The sequence below is a fragment of the Lynx rufus genome, unplaced genomic scaffold, assembly GCF_022079265.1.
Source record: "Lynx rufus isolate CCGP_SWC_20201006 ecotype Redwood Valley unplaced genomic scaffold, mLynRuf1.p SCAF_2, whole genome shotgun sequence".
NCBI classification, from domain to species: domain Eukaryota; kingdom Metazoa; phylum Chordata; class Mammalia; order Carnivora; family Felidae; genus Lynx; species Lynx rufus.
The window spans coordinates 187,471,999-187,490,768 of NW_025814834.1; the positions used below are offsets into that span (position 1 = coordinate 187,471,999).

General features: G+C 52.3%; 1 protein-coding gene and 1 non-coding gene across 4 annotated transcripts in view; both read right to left on the reverse strand.

Annotated features, from left to right (window-relative positions):
- RNF220 (ring finger protein 220) overlaps nucleotides 1-18,770 on the reverse strand; it is a 224,797-nt gene that overhangs the window by 3,067 nt on the left and 202,960 nt on the right. Inside the window, exons 1-8 of one of the 3 annotated variants that reach the window (XM_047082932.1) lie at nucleotides 16,175-16,384; nucleotides 16,003-16,045; nucleotides 12,739-12,860; nucleotides 12,236-12,368; nucleotides 4,001-4,097; nucleotides 3,716-3,802; nucleotides 3,522-3,577; nucleotides 3,307-3,385 (exon numbers count right to left, since the gene is read on the reverse strand). In XM_047082932.1, the coding sequence (XP_046938888.1) occupies nucleotides 3,307-3,385; nucleotides 3,522-3,577; nucleotides 3,716-3,802; nucleotides 4,001-4,097; nucleotides 12,236-12,368; nucleotides 12,739-12,860; nucleotides 16,003-16,045; nucleotides 16,175-16,228 (671 nt within the window). In that variant the 5' untranslated portion in view covers nucleotides 16,229-16,384. Of the gene's footprint in view, nucleotides 1-3,306; nucleotides 3,386-3,521; nucleotides 3,578-3,715; nucleotides 3,803-4,000; nucleotides 4,098-12,235; nucleotides 12,369-12,738; nucleotides 12,861-16,002; nucleotides 16,046-16,174; nucleotides 16,385-18,770 lie in introns of those variants that run through there. The other 2 variants (XM_047082931.1, XM_047082930.1) reach the window with 2 other exon arrangements.
- LOC124516722 (U6 spliceosomal RNA) lies at nucleotides 13,434-13,540 on the reverse strand. The gene has a single exon (XR_006963130.1). It is a non-coding gene; the product is annotated as a U6 spliceosomal RNA (small nuclear RNA).

The window sequence follows — 18,770 nt, forward strand, 5'->3', positions numbered from 1 at the left end:
ATGTGGGGACTGCGTGAGTCCCACAGAATCCAGTCCTGGGCCACAGGCCTGCCTACCTCAAGGGCTCCTTGTTGTTTCTTCCTGGGCAGGCACATCAGATGGCCTGAGAGTCCTCGCCTGCTGTTCAAGTCCTGCCCATGAAGGTCCCCTGTAACTTCTTGAAGACTCTTTGGGCTGCAGTACTGAACTAGCTAGTGAATAGCTAGGACTATCCTGAGGACTGATCCCTCCTACCCCTCCTAAAACAAGTGGACAGAACCCAGAGGAGCTCACCGAGGGAGAAGAATGCTTCTTGGAGAAGACGCTACTAGAGATGGGCGTTAGGGAATAACAATGATGGTAATGCAAATAAAAGAGCCAACATTTATTAAGTGCTTACTAAATGCCAGGGCCTGTACTGAGGGATTGAAAATTATTATTTTATTTACACCTCACAAAACCCCATGAGGAGATTCGAATATTCCCATTTTACATATGAAGAAACTAAAGCAGCAAAGGAACATTAAATAGCTTGCTTATGGTTCACACAGAATGGGGGAGGTGGGATTCAAACCCCAAAGACAGATGCTGTGATCAACCAAGAATACATGACTAACATTACAACACTGGAAATACCCAAGAGGAGCTGGGTCTCCAGGTCTACGGACCAGTAGGAACACAGGCTAAGAGGCCCAAGAGACCCACGTGGCTGTTTAGGGCTCACCTGTGGGTAAGTAGACAATGCTAAAGTGGGCAAGGAGATTCTATCAGAAAAGACTTCAGAGGCACAATCAGAAAGTGAAGTTTATCTCACAGGCAATGGGAAGTTGCTGGGGGTGTTGGAGGAGGGCTGTGACAGGGTAAGAGCTGAAGAGCTGAGGCTACAAGATGTATTCAATCAGGAGAAAGAGCGGACTGAGGGGGAATTGTAAGTGTGGTGCAGTATGGCAGAGATGTTCTCCTAGGGTGACCTGTTCTGCTAGCTTGGAGCAGATCATCGGTTCAGAAAGCCTGAAAGCTTACAGGTGGTCTTTCCCTGCTGGGCATAAGTGGTACTGGGGGGCACAGGGAGGATGGTGGGTAACATTCCACGGGCAACAACAAACTTTGATCTCTTACCTTTCTTAGGGCAGAAACACAGAATTTGAATTCGAATTTCTTAGCAGAAACACAGAATATGACTTCTCGATAGCTGTGTCCCTATACCAGAGATGCCCTAGATCTATTATCCATAGGTCTGTGACTCCCTCTCTGCCCTACGTCTCTCCAGGGAAGCTGCAAAGGGCTTGACTCCATTTCCTCTGGCATTGGCTGATTCTCTGGAAGTGTCCATTCAACTTTCCAGATCTGGAAGCCTTCACCACCCCCTCCACCCTTACTATCACCAGCACAGCTGGCTCTTCCCCTGGCATTTTGCCCAATGCCATATGTGCCACCCCATCTGCTGGTAAATTCTTGACAAGGAGACAAGGATGGGTAGCTGTGCTCTCTTTCTCTCCCGACGACCATGCTGGGCATTTGCCTGGTCCTATGTAGTTATTTTGAAAATAGGGAAACAAAGGCCTGGAGTTGGGGGCACAGGGCTACCCCAGAGCTGAGCACTCTCAAACCCCAAATCAGAGGAGTTAGATATAGAAAGCAAACAGGATGGGGCCAAGAGAGAATGAAGCCATCTCCCCCTTTATATCCAAAAGCTCCAAGGCCACATCCAACTCCAGAGCCCACCTTATTGTGGATGTGCTCAGCATACACCTGACCTCTAATCTCTGCTCTGGTGTAATACCCAATTCTCTAGCTCCTGATCCAGGCTGCTTCTGAGTTATTCCTGAGACCCTCCAAGGCATGGAGTGGAGAATTTCCTGGAAGAAACTATGGCATCCTACCTTCCTGTTTCCCCTAGGTGGTGAATAAGATCTAGGACAGGAACCTATGTTGTATACGAGGAAGAGAGAAGCCATAGGGACTGAAGGGTCCCAATCTGGACAGATCCAGACCCAGTGGAGATCTCTGCATATGACTGAGTGTCTATGATGCATCCCAGAGAACCCTGCCTACTGGTTCCTGTGCTCACACAGGTGGGACAGAAGTCTCAACTTTCTCCAGCCTTGGGTGGGTAGTACCTTCATGGATGGCCACTAGCTCTGGCCCCCACCTCCCCCTCAGGCGCCATCCCTGATTAATGATCTTGTCTTTCTGATTTATGAGCAGCCCCTCCAGACGAGGGTGGGCGCCCCTTATGGCCCCGCCCGCCCCGCTCAGCTGGAGTAGGAGAGAATTATTAAATAAACATCCATACGTCATTCCTCCCCCCCACCCCGGCCCCCCTATGCTGGTTGCGCCGAACCCGTGCGGCCCGCTCCAGCACTGACACGGAGCAGCTGCGGTGATTCATGGGCAGCCGGGCCCCGAGCCGCGGCCCATACATCATGCCAGCAGCACTCGCGGCCCCGGCCGAGATAAACTGATCAACCACAACGGGCTGGAATGAATTTATGACAACACAAAATGGAGGGAAACAAATGGGAGGTGACCCTGGGCCACCGACCCAGCCCTGCACCGGCCTGCAATCCACTCTCCTGGCAGGAGGCAAGATGGAACACTGGCCCTGGAATGAAGAGGCTGCCTTTTAACCCCAGGCAACCTAGCCTCCAGCAGAGAGAGGGGTGGGGTGCGGGGAGTTAAGCAATGGCCAACAGCAGCAACTCCAGGCAGCCAGAGCTGGACAATACCACCTCTTGGGGCCAGAACTGGCCTTGCATGGGCTTCTGGAAAGACAGTAAGATGCCCAACTGATTTGCTTGTGGCTCCTGGGGATCCAGGCCAGGGGCTGCCCAGCCCCATGTGAAGTGCTAACAGATCCCCTTTTCCCCTGCCAGAGAACCCAGGCCAAAAATTCCTACCAGAAGTGATGAGACCCAATGCTCCTGCCTAAAACCCACTGCAAGCGCCACCCGGGACAAGAAAAATGAAACCAATTTAGCTCCCGATTAAGAAACAGAAACTGGAGATGAATCAAGTGCGCCGGCTGGGCTGGGCGGCCATACATCACATTCCCGGGCGGAGGCCGCCGCAGCGGGCAGGCAGGCAGGCGGACTACTCCTCCCTCCGCCAAGACTCCCAGGGCCGTGGCCCAGTGATCAATTCACAGAGTCATGCTTAGCACCAGCTGGGCCCCAATGCCCGTCGTGTGCCCAGGGCTGCAGGATTAAGTCACGTTCTGGAGGCCAGGAGCCTTAGCAGCAGGCCTTCCTGCTAGCAAAGAGCCCCTCTCTCCCCCCTCCCTCTGAACTGCCATTCCAGAGGCCCCCCTCCTGGCCAGACACTCACTTCTCGATGTCACTATTCTTGCAGGTCTTCTGCATGGCTTCCTGCTTGCTGCTCTCACCGTTGCTGGTAGATGGCATCTCTGCTGGGACAGAGGGGCAACTCATACTCTGGCCAGACTGGGCAGCACAGGTGAGGGGCTGGGCTTGAGTCAGTCACCACCACCCAAAGAGGTCTCCTCTACCCATTAATTACTCCTGTGGTGGGTCAGGACTTACCGTCACTGGCCCATTTAGAGAACTCGGGCGTGATGCGTGTGCTGGGAGGGCCGCCACTAGGGAAAGGAGAAGAAAAGAACAAAGTGAGCTCTAAAGGCAGGTGGGGGAGCCCTGAGAGTGGGTACTAGGCTGACCCCTGCCTCAGGACTTCCCACCCCTCTATCCCACCCACCCAAGCCTGTGCCCACACTTGCTTTAGGACTGCACCCCGGAGTGCCTCTCTCTCCTTGGCTTCACCAGGCTCCTCGCCTGTGCAGGGGATGACGTCAGCTTCTGTGTATCTGGCATGGTGGTCAAGGACAACAGATCCTAGTTTACAGTAGGCCATGAAGGTTGAATCCTAGTTAAAGCTCAGACACTGACCCCAAAGGGGGGGGGGGTGGATAGTATGGGCAAGTACCAGAGGTGCTGGCTACTTTTTAAATTCCGTTTGACCTGTCCCACCAGCCCCACCTTGTCCCACAGTGCCCCAAGGATACTGTGGCTTCCCATACTCCAGAGTGTCATCCCCATCCACATCCAGGTCAGCATCACTGTCCGGATTCTCCTTGCCGCTGCACATGACGAAGCCAGAGCCTGTGGGAAGCAGGACGTGAGGAGGGCCAGGGGCCAGCAAGACTAGGCCAAGAGTGCCCTTTCTGTTCTCCCTAGGTAGGGGTCAGGTTTTGGGCCAGGTAAGGCTCAGAAATTTGGGCCTGGAGCATAGAAAGCCAATTACTTAGGTACTCGTGGCTCTGACATTCCAATCCCTTTCACTCTGCGTACCTCATCCTTCTCTGCCACTTCCTGCTGCTCCTAGTGGTCTCTGCTCATAAACTAGACCATTCATACACTATGTTAGGTCCTCAGGAGACACCCAAGCTAGCCCTGCTGCCCACCTGTCTTCTAGGTCTAGGAAGAGCAGGAAGAAGACACAGAAATTCAGGTCTACAAGGCTATCCCCAACCAGGACCTGGGCATCCCCCTGTGTCCCATGGTCCAGCCTGACAGTCCATCAGAGGGAAGAGCAAACTGGCTAGGGCCAGTCAGAGGCACACAGCAAGACCCCCAGCCAATGTCCTGATTTTGGCCGCCAGGTCCTTGCCAGCAAAAACACCAGGCAGCTGTTCAAATATTTGGTGTCTGAAGCGCCTGACATTAATTATTCATCTCCACCTCACTCAGCCCAGATTCCTGGACAAGTGCAGTTATAAAGGGATTAGGAAGGGACAGATGAGGGAGGAAGGCACGCACACCTGCTTCTGAAAGCAATCCATGAAGACAAGCAGGCTGGGTGGACACAGGGCCGTTGGCCAGGCAGGTGGCTGTCCCTACCAAGGTGTGCTTGGCCTAGCCACTGGTAGACCCCTGGCCAATGGGGAGGGGGAGAGCTGCTGAAGTCACATTAGGCCCCCTTACCTGCTATGTGCTCTGACACCCAGGACCACCCTTCCTGATGGTCAGGAGCCACAAAGCCGATTGCTTCTCCCTCCCTGCCTCTGACTCCTCTCAGTGGACTGAGACCATACCCTATTGGCCAGCATAGCAACCATGCCAGGACAGAGAGAGATGAAAACGATGGAATCTGTGGCAAGTAGAAGCAGCAAGGAAATCATCAAAGAGATGAGGAAGCATCTCAGGGTTCTGTCTGATAATCTCATAAATTTCTTCTTATCCATTCTTTCCACTCTCATCAGGATGACAATCTTATAACGGGTCCTCTAGCCTCTTGTCTATTCCTTTATCCTGTTTACCATATGGCTCTGACCATTCCTTTCCCAGCTCCAAAACCAGCTATGGCTTCCCACTGCATACAAAATCTTCTCAGCCAGATCCGTCAAGATGTGGATGCACCTACTTCTCCACCTTTGCCCTTTTTCTCATTTTACTCCATAAGCCAGATGCCTACAGATAGGCTATTTACTGCTCTTCAGAAAACCCTGTATATCCTGTTCTTGAGACTTTAGCTTATGCTATTCACTCCATGTGGAACGTTCTCCATCTTTCAAGTCCATTTCCAAAGCATTTTCTTCCTGATCTTTCTTCTCCCATCTACACCTCTGGTCTCTGGTCTCACAAAGGCTCCATCCATCCCAAAGGCAAACAGCACAAGGGAAAGAGAGAAGCTAGGCACTGCCTAGGCTCCACCCCTCCCCGACAATCCTCATTTCCCCCTCTACACGGAGGCATCAACAAACTCGAGGCAGCAGGCAGGTCAGCAGCAGGGCCATTAAGCTGAGAAAACACCAAGTTACAGCTCTGTCTCCTGTTCACAGCCAGGTGTCCTGACAAGCAATTCCCTCCTTGTGGGTGAGTGGCACCTCTATAAACCCTCTGACAGTTTGGGAGACAAACTCTGCCATCAATCAGAATGTAGCTATCAGGTTCACTTACAGCCTGTGCCCCCGAACCCTGCCAACGCCCCCGCCCCCACGTACATGCAGCTCAGCAGTCAGCCTCCCATCTTTGCCTCAGCCTGGCCCTGCCCAGCCCTGCCTGGTAAGTGGACAAAAAGGAAAGCAAAGAATCCATGGCAAAGCTGATAAAACAGGGTACCCCAAAGATGCCAGGAAAGGTCCCAGTTTCTCAACACAGAAAGTAGCCCTATGGCCTGAAGTCCTCTCCTCTGACAGGCCTAGAACAGGACTCATACTCCAGCAGACCATAGTTACTGTGCTTTCCCCAACCCTACGTGTTTGCTCGTGTTCCTGTGCTTTTGTACATCTTATTATCTCTTCTCCCTCCTGGTCTACAAAACAAATGCCTGCTTGTTCTGCAAGTCTGACCTAGCTCAACCACGCTTCCTGCTAGGAACTCACAGTGCCTATATGCATAGCTGCTCCAGAAATACTTCCGCAATGAACTCACCTCAGGAATATTCTTTCAGCCTTTACTGAGCTCATCCTCTGCCTGGGTTGGCATTGGAGACAAAGAATTTCAAGATGTGATCCCCACCCTCAAGGTGCTCAGTGTGGAGACTTCCCCAGGTATTTCTATACAGATAGGTGTCCTTTCCTTGGTGTCCACATGGACTCCTATGGAACTCCAAAGTCATTACATGTATTGTCATGGTCCCTCACCGACTGAAAGCCCAGGTCTGACTCACTACTGTGATCTCAGCACCATCCAACAGAGCTGGCCAGGCCCAGAGCAGGTGCTATACAAGACACCTCAGCAGAAATGACTAACCACTGATGATACTGTTCTACTAAGTGCTGAGAGCCCTGCGTCAGAAAGGAGGCTGAGGTGTGAAGCCACTCAGGATACAACCTTCCCTATCAGCTTCCCCCAGCTGGGTGGTAACCTCCTGCTCCTCTGACCAGCCAGGCAGGACAGAGAGCATGGCACATCTTATCTGCCAAGGAAAAGGCCTGTCTCTGGTCTGAGCAGTTCATTCTGACCCTGACCCCATCCTGCAGTGGAGACAGATGTTGGGAACTTCTTCCTACCCCCACAGGTGTTCAGAACGGGCTGCCACTGCCAATTTCCCTCTTATGCTGCCCCAGCCTGCTCCAACCTCCTTCCCAGCACATTAAACTTTATTTTCTTAATGAAATGTCACTTGCTGACTTCTGGCAGAATCATAATAAAAAGAAACAGCCATAAAGCCATTTTACGCAGACAGCGCCCCCACCAGCTTGCCCCCCCCCTTCCCTGGTTTGAGAGGAAAGCTCCACAGTCATTTTATGTTCTCAGCTGCTGGCACATCCCAAGCCAGTACTCAGAGGCAAGATGGCACACAGAGCTCCTTTCCAAGCCTCTGGCTCCTGTTCTGTATAGCTCTGGGGATAACAAGCAAGCTGCCACTCCTGCTGCTGCTATCCAGGGAAGAGACTCAGCTCCCTGGACCTCCAAGATGACCTGGAGTACCCTTTAATCAGCAGGGGAGGCCCCTTGCTATGGCTCAGCCCCACCTAAAGTAGCACAATGTGTTGGGCTGCTGTCTATAAGCAAACTGAGCCTGATGGTCAATGACACTCAGCAGAGTGGGTTCTGGGAGGGTGGGCAGTGTGAAAAAATCCCTTCCCTGCAAATGAATACTTAGCAACAGACAAAAAGAGGATTCGGTACAGAAATGATAAGCAAGTCTAAATTTTATAAAAATGACCCCTCTCCCATAAACTCATTTCTTCCTGGCTCATTGAGGAGAAGAAAAAAAAAAAAAATCAGTGTTAATTTAATCAATTGATTAGGTGATCGATTGAGAAACTGGAGATGCCCGTTTACTGGGGGCACTAACGTCCTGGAACCTGAAACCACAAAAAAAAGGAGCCATCAATTTCCTCACCTGCTGCTCCTAACAAAACCAGAGCCCAGGGAGAAAGGAAAGTCTTGGGGCCCTCCAGAGGCTGTGCTCTTGTGGCGGGGGCGGGGGGGGTTGTGTGTGTGGGGAGGAGACAGGGGCAGCAGCTTCCGGAGAGTTTTACACTGGAATTAGTTACAGATGCAGTTACGGTGTCTTGTGTAAACGCCATCGATTGGGGAGCTGACAGTCTGGGGAGCTGCGATGCGGGACAATCAATCGGCCTGCAGTGTCACCTGCCACCTCGCTGAACAGTTGACAATGCAATTATCCAGTGTGGAGGCAGGGAGTTGGCGTGTGTCAAACGCACTTAGCCACTTTCCGGGCCTCCTCAATAACGCGTTTCACTGCCTCACGTCAGGAGAGACGCAGAGAGACAGACGCCGTTTAAAACCATTGATACTTGCTCCTTCTGCTTGCACTCCCTCTGTCCCAGCTTAACAATTGTGTTCCAAAAGGCGATTAAATCCCCGTCAGTTGCCACAGGGGACAGAGGTGCCCTGCTCTTTGCCACCTCTTCTCTCCCCTCCCACCAGGCGACAGTTATAACTAAAGGTGGTAGGGAGCTGGAAGGCAGCAGCCCTAACCCTCTCCATATCAAGACTGCCTCCAGCAGTCGGCTGTTCCAACACCTGTCACTGACCAGACAAGGCAGCACGGCTGCAATGGGGAACATTTTTAGCAGCTGGGGCTCCCACTTTCTGGGAACTAACATGCCAAAGGGAGCAGGGGCTAGGGGAAGGCCTACTTCTCTGTGCCCTTGGACTCACAAAACCTCTCATTCCCTGACTCAGAATCTCGTGAAGTTTTAGCAAGCAACAGCCAGTTAAAAAATCTGTGCCACAGCTACCCTGCCTGTCCTCTCCATGAGATCTCATCCCAGACTACTTGGAAGCAGCCTAAATCCAAGACAGGAACCTGAGAAAGATGCAGTCCCAAGGCTAGGATCTGGGCAGGGCAGAGGCCTGAAGAGCAGTTCTCTTAGTCCCCATAGTCTCCCTCCCCTCCACCTGTTTGCTTCAAAGGGGCTCAGTGCTGGATTCTAGTAATGTGTTTCCCTGCCAGGGCTCAGAGAGACAGCTGCAGCACCTTCTATTTCCTGTGCAGCCTCCTGGGAAATTTTTCCATCTTGCCACTCTTGTGCCTGCCACATCACTGTCACCTTATCTGAAATCAACCATTCCTATGTCCTCTCTCCAGCCTGTCCACTCCAGATATGATGGGCTCCAGGCTCCCCAAATCCAGCTGGGTGAACTTTCACTGGCAACCAATCCAGGGGAGGGATCAAAGCTCAACATGAGTCTCTTCTCTAGGACCCAGGACTGGAGATAGAAAATGAGGAAAGGTGTGGTTCGTCTGTCACATACCTTCTTGACTACAGATTGGAGTACGTTTGTCCTCAAGGGCTGTATAATTAGGTTTTCCCTGGGGCCTGCTACTCTAGCCCAGAGGCTTCTTGCTCTGCTCAGGGCTGGCATGGTGCCCCAGAAGAGTATCTTTTACTCCTAGCTGCTGAACTCTCTCAGGGGAATGTTGGTGAAGCACTAGGCCCTGTGCCACCCTCTATGCAACTATAATGCTGGGTGGGAGGAAACAGCAGTAGCAGGTTAGCAAACCTAAGGTACTGAGAGGTCCAACAGCTTAGGCACACAGTCCAGAATTTCTGAGAACTAAGAAGGCCACAGTATTTCCTAGACACTGAAAGTTTTAGGTCTTCCAACCTACTCTCTTGAAGTCTTTATTTTCTTTAGCCTCTTAAAGATCTATGTCCAGCTGGACCTATCTTGGTGCTTACCTGTTCTGTCTGGTCCTTCATTTTGTTCTAAAGTCCCAATGCCAAACACTCCTGGGCCTGAGCTATCCGGTCTTGCCCTCAATAGCCATAGGTCCAACTGCAAGGCCCGTTCCCCTCAGTCAAGTGTCTCCACCAAAACTCTCGCTTGTTCACTGGCTCCACAGCAGATTATGTTCAAGGTAACAGATCTGCTCCATCAAACCAGTTCCCAGTGGGCCTGGTGGGAAGCTTTGCTGAGGATGACGAAGGGGCCCTGGTCTGGGGGAAGGAATAGGGGATGATCGGATACAGGAACTTATCTGCAATTCTTCAATTCTTTCATATCTAACAAGGACAGCAATCTCTGTTCTGTCAGCACGCACAGCGCAGCTTAAATGGGCCTCACTGCTCGCCCGCTCATCCTGCCTCTGCTCCCTCTCTCTGAAGTCGGCTGGGCAGCTTCTTCAGCCGGCGTTATCACTCCCTCTAACCGGTCTTGGCAGGCAATCTAATTCCTCCTGAAAAGGTCACCGCCATTTTAACTGCCTTTCAATCACATTAAGCACGCGCTGCCCGGCTTGCGGCCCGGCCCGCCCGGCGGGCGATCAATGCACCACACTGACACCAGCCCGCCTGGCGGGGCCACACCCAACCCCCCAAGAGTTGGGGCCTACCAGTCCTGGCCAGGGAGTGTAGACTGACAGATGGCCAGTTTCTGCAGACAGGGTTTCAGGGGGCAGAGGCAGTCGGGATCAACCAGGGCCTCCTTTGATGCCCCCCCCACTGAGGAGCCTCAGCCTCCTCTGCTCCGCTGTGCCCCGCTCTCTGCCTCGTGGCCCCCGCTGATCTTGCTGTAAAACAGCCTTTCAAGTCTGCCTGTCTTTTGACTGCACTAAGCTGTTTAAGAGGCAGCAGCGGCTTCTATCAGGCAAGCTGGAACCATTCTCTGCAGATAAAGGCACCTCCGGCCCTGCTCCCTCTTCAAGCCTCACTCTCATTCTCGCTCTCCAAATCGCTCAAAGAAAAGCCCCCTTTGAACTCCCCTCAGGAATTCTTGAAAGGAACAACCTCATAGTGTAAACACTCAGGGAAAACTGACACCCGCCCAGGGCCTAAGAGCACCGCACACCGGCTCTGCAAGTGCATCCCAGCGCGGGGAAATACTGTCAAATCAGCAGGCCTTATGCAGCTTTATCCCCCGTAAGCCTTGTCTGGTGCCCAGAAACCATCAGGTCCAGATCTGTGCCAAGAAACCTAAGAAGTTGCCACAGTAATAGAAGGCGTGAGTATTTCCAGCTGCCAACAGAGCGAACCCGGAGCAGCATCCTGCAACTGACCCTGCATGGGCTGTCACCAGACACCTGCGTGTACCATTCTCAGGATCCTGGTCTTTGCTGCTCATCTTCTCAGGGCCTCAGGCACTCTAAAACTCTGGGACAGGACAACAGCGAAGTGGCAAATGAACTCTCCACTCAGGCTCGGGCAATGGTTTGGGCTGATTTACCTTCCTGATTTACACTCTGGCTTGCCCCAAATGCTTGGAGAATGAGAGAGACCCAGAAGCATAATGCCCCACCTGGGCTTGCCGCCCCTTCACGTATCCAGTCTGCACTGCACGGCACTATGGAGACCACTCCTCAAAACCAGCCCATGCAACAAAGCCCCCATAAGTCAGACACCCTCTTCCCAGCTGCTGTGAGATTCCCCAGGGACCAAACACACCAGAACTCCCAAGGGTGCTGCCCAGAGAACTGGAGGCAGATGGGAAGCAGATTGGTTCACTTAATGATTGTAAGGTGCAGAGCCAGCTGTGCTTGTGCACAGAGAGCCGGAGGCCAGGAGGCAAACTGCTTCCCTTTCCTCCTGCCCAAAGCAGAGGAGTCTGACAAGAGGACACGACCCTGGGCATCCAACCTGTGTACTGTTTGACCTGGTGAGGGGTGGGAGACTTCCACTGAGCGAAGTCATATCCCTCCAAGGCGCTGGGAGGGTAATGGAGCTGTGCAAAGCCCTGTAGACCCCTCTGCAGCAACTGGGGAGCCCAAGGGAAGCAAGGAGCAGCTGGGCCCAGGCCCCTCTTGCTTCAGGGCAGAGGGCACCCAGGGAGAAGGGATGGGATCAGAGCTAAAATTAGATTCACCAATGAAGCTCAGGGGAGGTCAAATTTTGCCATAACTCACTCTCTCCTCTGTAACTGATTTCCCTGACGTGGGGTTGAGGAGGAGGAGGAAAATCCAATGTGTTTGCCTGGAAGCCCTGAGGGCCCCCAGTGCTGGAGGTGTACAGCAGGTTGCTGGATTCTCATTTATCAGCCTTAAGAGGGATGGAGTGATAAATGCATAACCGTCCCTTTAATATTTTATGCAGGTGCTAACGCGGCTTGGCTGTCACCTTCAATGCATCACCCGAGGCTGAGAGCCCCCCTCGTCATTCCTAGCTTGCAGCCTCACAATTCCATTTCCCCACCCAAATACATCCATTTTAATATGCACATCACAGGCAGGCAGCACGGTCACAAAGGAGCCCCGCCAGCAGCAGTTCCCACGTGGTGGAACGGATGACCAGCCACCAACCCTGGCCTCTTGGCTCCCAACAGATGGATACCCAGCAGAGGCCTGGCCACCAGAATGCCACTGCTTATGTGTCAGCTGCTTGTACCTCGGAAACCACCTTCCAGGAGAGTGGTGGCCCGTATCCGCTTCTGCCCGCACCACTCATATTCCTCAAAGCGGTTGCTATTCTCGTGCTCGATGTCCACAGCATCGTCCTCGGCCACACAGGAGCCTTCCCTCTGTGAAGAGCAGAGTAGGATCATGTGGGTCCCAGGCCACCACTATCTGCTCCCCAGGGTCTACGAGGAGGGCATAGCCCTAACCTCCAGCTTTGGTGAGCCAGATGGGCCTCCAGATCTAGGGTCCCTTTCACATAAACCAATCTGGAGGTCGAAGACCTGGGCCTCTTCCCAATTATTTTCCATTGGAACCCCAGGGGAGGAGCGGAAGAGTGAAAGCAAAGGAAGAGGGCAAAGAACAGAGAGGAAAAAGCTGCTGAGACCACATGGAGACCCCAACACAGCCCATAAATCTGGGGGTAGTCAGCAGCTAGTGTAGGGGAAGGGAGGGAGGAAGGGGTGAAGAGGTAGGTAGTGATGGCCCCTCTACCTTAGAAAGGCAATGCTCCACATGCCTACTCATCTCCTGCTCCGATCCTGCCAGGGGGCGGTTGCACAGGGGACATACCTGCCCTTCATCTTGCTTCCTCCGTTTCATTTTCCCAATCCGAGCTGCATGGAGAAACCGAAAACAAAGCACAGAACAGGCGAACGGTCACTGTAGCTCCCCTGGTCCCAGTGGAGCTGACACATCCTGACCCCTTGCCAGCCATTAGCCCTTTTGTTCAGTGCCTGATCTGGCCCTCATTATGTAGCGCCTTCTGCTCCTTTGGGGACCGAGCCTTGCCAAGAGCACCTGGGGAGGAGGCTGGTGGTAGGCCAGTGAAGTGTCCACTCTGGCCACAGCTGGCTCAGGTTCAATCCATACTTCCCTACCTGCAGCCTTCAGTAAGTCCAGTGAGCAAAGACATTCCAAGTTGCTAGATATCTGCCCAGAAACCCAAGACCATGGGCTCTCTTAAAGAACTTCTCTTGGCTAGAACCCAAGGTCCCTCCAGGGGCCTGATTTGGCCTGCTGTTCACTCATCACCCTTTTTTTTGTTCCAGGGCCAAGGGCCCTGAGGTACAGCCCTTAGTATCCTACCTAGAATCCCTCAGGAAGATTTTCTCTCATGTCCAGATACCATTAAAAAAAAAAATATATATATATATATATATATTATATATATATATATAGAGAGAGAGAGAGAGAGAGGATGCTTTATGAATTTGCATATCATCTTTGTGCAGGAGTCATACTAATCTTCTCTGTATCATTCCAATTTTAGTATATGTGCTGCTGAAATAAGCACTCCACTGGTCCCATTTTACAGAAGAGGAGACTGAGGCCTAGTCATACAGGTATAGAGGATCTGAATCAGAGAGCCCACAGTACTTTGAGAGGGCAGCCTTTACTGTGCCTACCCAAACCTGTTCTATCATTTCTAATCAGTGCAGGGGGCTGGCAGGCCCCTGAGGCAGACGGCTGCTTGCCACGCTGTCCCGCAGGGGGCTCAATTCCAAAGTGCACACTGCAAGCCCACAGCACTGCTAATTAATGCTGAGAGATGCAATCATTTCTAATTAGCTCACTAATCCCTCTCTGCAGCCCTCCTGTCACTGAAGCAGGAAGGGGTCAAAACAAGGGACTGCCCCCCTCCCCCTGCAATAGCAGAAGTAGAGCTAGCCACTCTGAGACCAGAGTGATTGGAGTGGCAAGACAATCGGGGAGAAAAATGTTCCCCATTGCAGGGCCAGGAAAAACTTTCTCATGGATATTGATCCTGGTGGGAAACTCATGAATGCAGTTTAGGTGGGGGGGACACAGGTGGAAGGTGATGTTACAATTTAGAGCTTCAGCTGTGTATCAGGCTCAGCATCAAATATCTTCCACAAAGTAGCTCATTTAATTCTACATTCAACCTGAAGCAAGGCTGTATTATCCATTTTAACAGAAGAAACTCAAGGCTCAGCGAGAACTAGATACTTGTCCAAGTAGCTAAAAAGTGGCAAAGGCAGGATAAGAAATCAGGCCTGACTCCATAGGTCAGAATGCTCTCCTGTCCTAACAATCTCCCCACTGACTGATAGCAGCAACAAAGACTGATCCGTGAGTGTGCCAGGGCAGCAAGAACATGCACTTGGGGACCTAGCTCTTGCCTATTGAGAGTCTGAGGCAGGGAGCTATTCCAACTCCAAACGAGTAACTCTAGAAAGACCTAAACCAACAGGAAAGCCATCATCCCACCAGGGTTGGCATGAAGTTTGAGACATCTTGGTCAGTAGCCTGGCCCTTATCTTCAACTTCCTGTGCTCTTACCCAGGAGAGGTGACTATGTTCCAGTGTCGTCCTTGATTCTGTGGACAAAGATCTAGATCCCCTCACCCTGACTGTCCTAACGCTTGGAATTTCAGACTCGAGTGACCTTGGCACCCTACAGCCATGGCTGGGATGGAGAAGGAATTCTAGGTATCAGAAAGGCAAGGGGCCCTGGTGGTTCTTGAAGCCTGTATTGAGCAGTGTGCCAATACAAAGGGCCTATCATAGACACTGATGACTGAATAAAGAAATGAATCTTACAGAATTGCCAAGGAGAGCGTGATACTGGACACTGTTCTTGCCCAAGCCACCCAGGACAGAAGATCCCTTGTAATCCCAGGAAAGCACCCTGTTGGGGTTAGACAACACCTGAAAATTCTCAAGGCATTGCCTTGCTGATGAAGGAACTCACCATTCACCTTCTAAATCCTGAACTAAGCTTACTAAAATGTAGGTAGGGAAAGGTCTGTATTTGCTTAAGGAGGTAACACGGCACGGTCACAGAAGCACAAGCTTTGAAGGTAAACTTCAGTTTAAATCATGGTTCAGTTACATCCCAGCTGTGTGTTTTTAAACAAATCACCTTCCCCTCTCCCAGCCTCAGTTTCCTTATCTACAAAATGTGTTACCACTTTCCTCTCAGAAGTGTTGTGATAATAATGCTTAACATGGGGTCAGCCCATAATGAATGCTTTCCCGTTCCCAGATTGGAGTTCAGCCAGGGAGCAGAAACCAAGTGGCAGGAGCTGGCCAGAGACCCTAAAGCCCCTTACAGCTAACACCCAGATATACCACACCCATGTCAGCACAAAAAGCTAGGATCATCCAATTGTGTTCAGCAAACAGCAATGCTCCAGAGGTTTGAATCCAAAAGGGGGGGCGCCAGGTAGTGCATACACGACGTGCTTTCAGAGAAGGCCTCTAAGAGCTGTCGAGCCCACGCTGATCACCTTTGTGAAATGTGGGCCGACTGATAACTCAAAGAGCCCTGGGATGAGTTAGTTCCTGTTGCCGTGGGAACTCCAGATCTCACTGCATTGTCAAGTCTCAGCAGAGAGGCTGTATTCACACTACTGGGCACTGATTAAAAACTGGAAGAAAAACATTCTCAGCGCCCTGCCGGCTGGTACAGTGAGGTCCCAGCAGTTTGCAAATTCAAAGCTGAGCTCCCGAGTGGAATTGTGTAGCTTGTTCCTCATTCTCTGGTACTTATTGCCCGCCAGGGTTCTTGAAGGCCTTCAGAGAGGCGTGGGCAAGAGCTGGAACCATAACCTCCATTAGACAGACGGGGAAACTGAGGGCGGCCACCTTGGTTAGCACATTCTCAGGCGCTGTGACTGCGACGAAGCCAAATGGCCCCAAAGTCGAAGAGACCCAGGCAAGCCCGGAGCTTCAGGCAGTGAGGGAGGGAGGAGGCCGGGGGTGGGGCGGAGGGAGGGGCCGGGCAAGACTCACCATTCAGTCGGGTCTGCCGGTTGGCTCGCACTCGCAGGAAGGTCTGGGAGAAGATCCCGGGCAGAAGCAAGAAAAGAGAGCGTCAGGCGCGGCCTGGAGCCCTGACCCCCGCCCCAGCACTGGACCCCGGTCCCGGGCTGCCCCGCCCCAAACAGCCCGTAAACAAACCTACTTCCTCCCTCCCGCCGGCCCCCCTGCTCCGCCGGCCGTTCCGGGCCCTCGGCATAGCCGCCGGGGGATGCTCTAACGGGACCCCGTGGCCGCCGCACGGTGCCGCCCCAACCCCGGTCTCCGGCGCTCCGGGCCCTGCGGCCGCCCGGCCGGCGAGGGCGGCGATGCGGGCGGATTCCCCCCGGCTGCCCGGCGGCGGCGGCACCTCAGCTCCCACCGGCGGCGGCGGCCATGTTGGCCCTGATCACGTGACCCGCTGCCGTCGCGCGCCGGGGTGAAAGTTCACGATGGGGGGGGGGGGGGGCGGCCGGACCAGGACCAGGAAACAGCTGCTCTTACTCCGGTAGTAACCGGCTGGGGCCGCTCTGGGGTCCCTCCCACCGTACCCAAAGCCTACCAGCCCCAGTTTTAGACACTGCCGGGTCCTCCCACCCCGCTCCACGCGCCCTGCCCGCGCGGAGCTCCTTCAGTCCCAGAGCCTCAGCCCGGACCCCGGCCCTGCTGCTGGCGCTTTGCTGGGGAGGAGGCGTTTGGATTCCGGGTCGTCTCTGGGCGGTCCCACCGAATGTCCCAAATTGTCCCGCCCCAACCCCTAGCCTTTCTGTAGTCCCGTTATTAGAGGATTCCCATTTCTGCTGTCTGCTGGACAGCCCCTGGAGCTTTCACGGGTACCTCACACCCACACAGCCAACGTGGAACTCAACATCCCGCAAGCAGCAGCTTTTCTCCTGGGTGCTCAGTTTGTAAGGGGATACTACCATCCACTCAGGTGTGCCCACACCGGAAACTTTAGAGGTGTCGTTGGCCCCACCCTCCTTCATTCCTCATACTCAGTCCAACTTTAGATTCCAAGGAAGTCTGTCTTTAAAGGTCTCTTAAATGTTCTCATCTCCACTTCTGCGCATTTCCTACTCATCTTTCCAGACCTAAGCAAAAATACCTTTCTTTTCCTCCCGTTAGAGTGCTTCCATCTCTACCCTCATTATAGCTCATACAAATTTGTACGGTGGGCTGACCACTCTAGGGTTGGGGTCATGTCTGAGTCATACAGGTGAACCCAGAGTCCCCGCATAGCGCTTGGCATAGGCAAGACATCCCTGAGTGTTTCTTCTATGACTACACCTGTCTTGGATGTCACTGCTCTGGTTCATAATCGTGTGAGCTTTCAAAATTTGTCTCTCACCTGGCCTTCTGGTCTTCAGTTTCTCTCCCTGACCATACTTCAGACAACAGACAGTGTAATCTTTGTATCATGCAAAATCGACCCTCTCTCCCTCTCCCCCACTTCTTTAAATCCTTCAGTGGTTCTCCACCTAGAAGATCTGTAGCATGGCACACAGGCCTTATTTGACCTGTTTTTGTCTTCAGACTCTTCTACCACTCTTGCGCTCTCCCTTTGCCATCTCCACACTCAGCTCTATAGAGCTAACTATATATAGTTCTTTGAGCACTTCATGCTCTGGACTCTGGGCTAGATTATCCTGCTGCTTCCATATCCCCTGCTTGGTTAACGGTTGTTCCTCCCTTCAGGACTCTGAGAAAGCTTCACTCCCCCCCCCACCCCCAGGTTGGGTTTGTTGCCTCCTCTGAGTTTTCACCATCCCTTGGCTTCCCTCTGATCTTGCATATGGTGATTACCTATGTGTCCCTTCTACGGTGGGGGCTGGTGGGGGCTGGTGGTGGTGGTGGTGATGATATCTCTCCAGTATCCAGTCACCCAGCACAGGGCGTAGCATGCAGGAGATATCAGTGGTAATGGGAGAAGGATATTTACAATGGAACTCCCTGAGCCCAGTGCAGGGCTGGGAAACAGTTTAGGATTCAGGGCCAGACAGATCCTAGTTCAAATTCTGACTCTGTTCCTCATAATTTATGTGTTCCCCAAAATGTCACACCCCCTCTCCAGGCCTGTTTCCTTAGCAGTAAATGGGGGACAATGAATCCTAGCCTTCACAGTTGCTATGAGGATAAAATGAGGAATGGTTAAGAGGGCTAACCCAGCAGGGGCTAAGTAAATGGGAATCCAAACCAGAAACCAACACTCCCTGCTTTCAAGACCTACACTGATGGTTTTTTTTTTTTTTTAAATCCAACATAACCAACCAACTAGTACATGCCAGACATTGTGTAAAGATCAGGGGATGGGATATCCAGCTAGTCCCTGGGGTTTCCAGCTTCACCTCCTGCTAATTCCCCTTGGGTTTTACATGCTAACAAAAGTGAACTGCTAGCAAGTCCCCAAATACATCATTCTGTATTACACCTCTGTGCTCTTTACACAGTGTTGCCTTGAAATGGCAGACGAAGAATCTTCCTTGTTCATCAAAGTGAACTACTTGTGTTCTGAAACCGTGTTCATTCGTTACCTCTCTGTGAAACTTGCTCTGATAAACCCCCTCTTTACACTGCACTATCCCAGAAACTTATTTATAACTGTTACAGCACTTAAACACCAGGCTATAATTATTTATTTGCAAATCTAACCCCTTGAAGGCAAGGACACTGGGCCGGGCGTGTGTGAGTACAGGAAGGGAGTATAGAAGGATGGGACAACGTCCTTGCCTTGGAGGAGCTCCCAGTTTAGTGAAACAGTCATG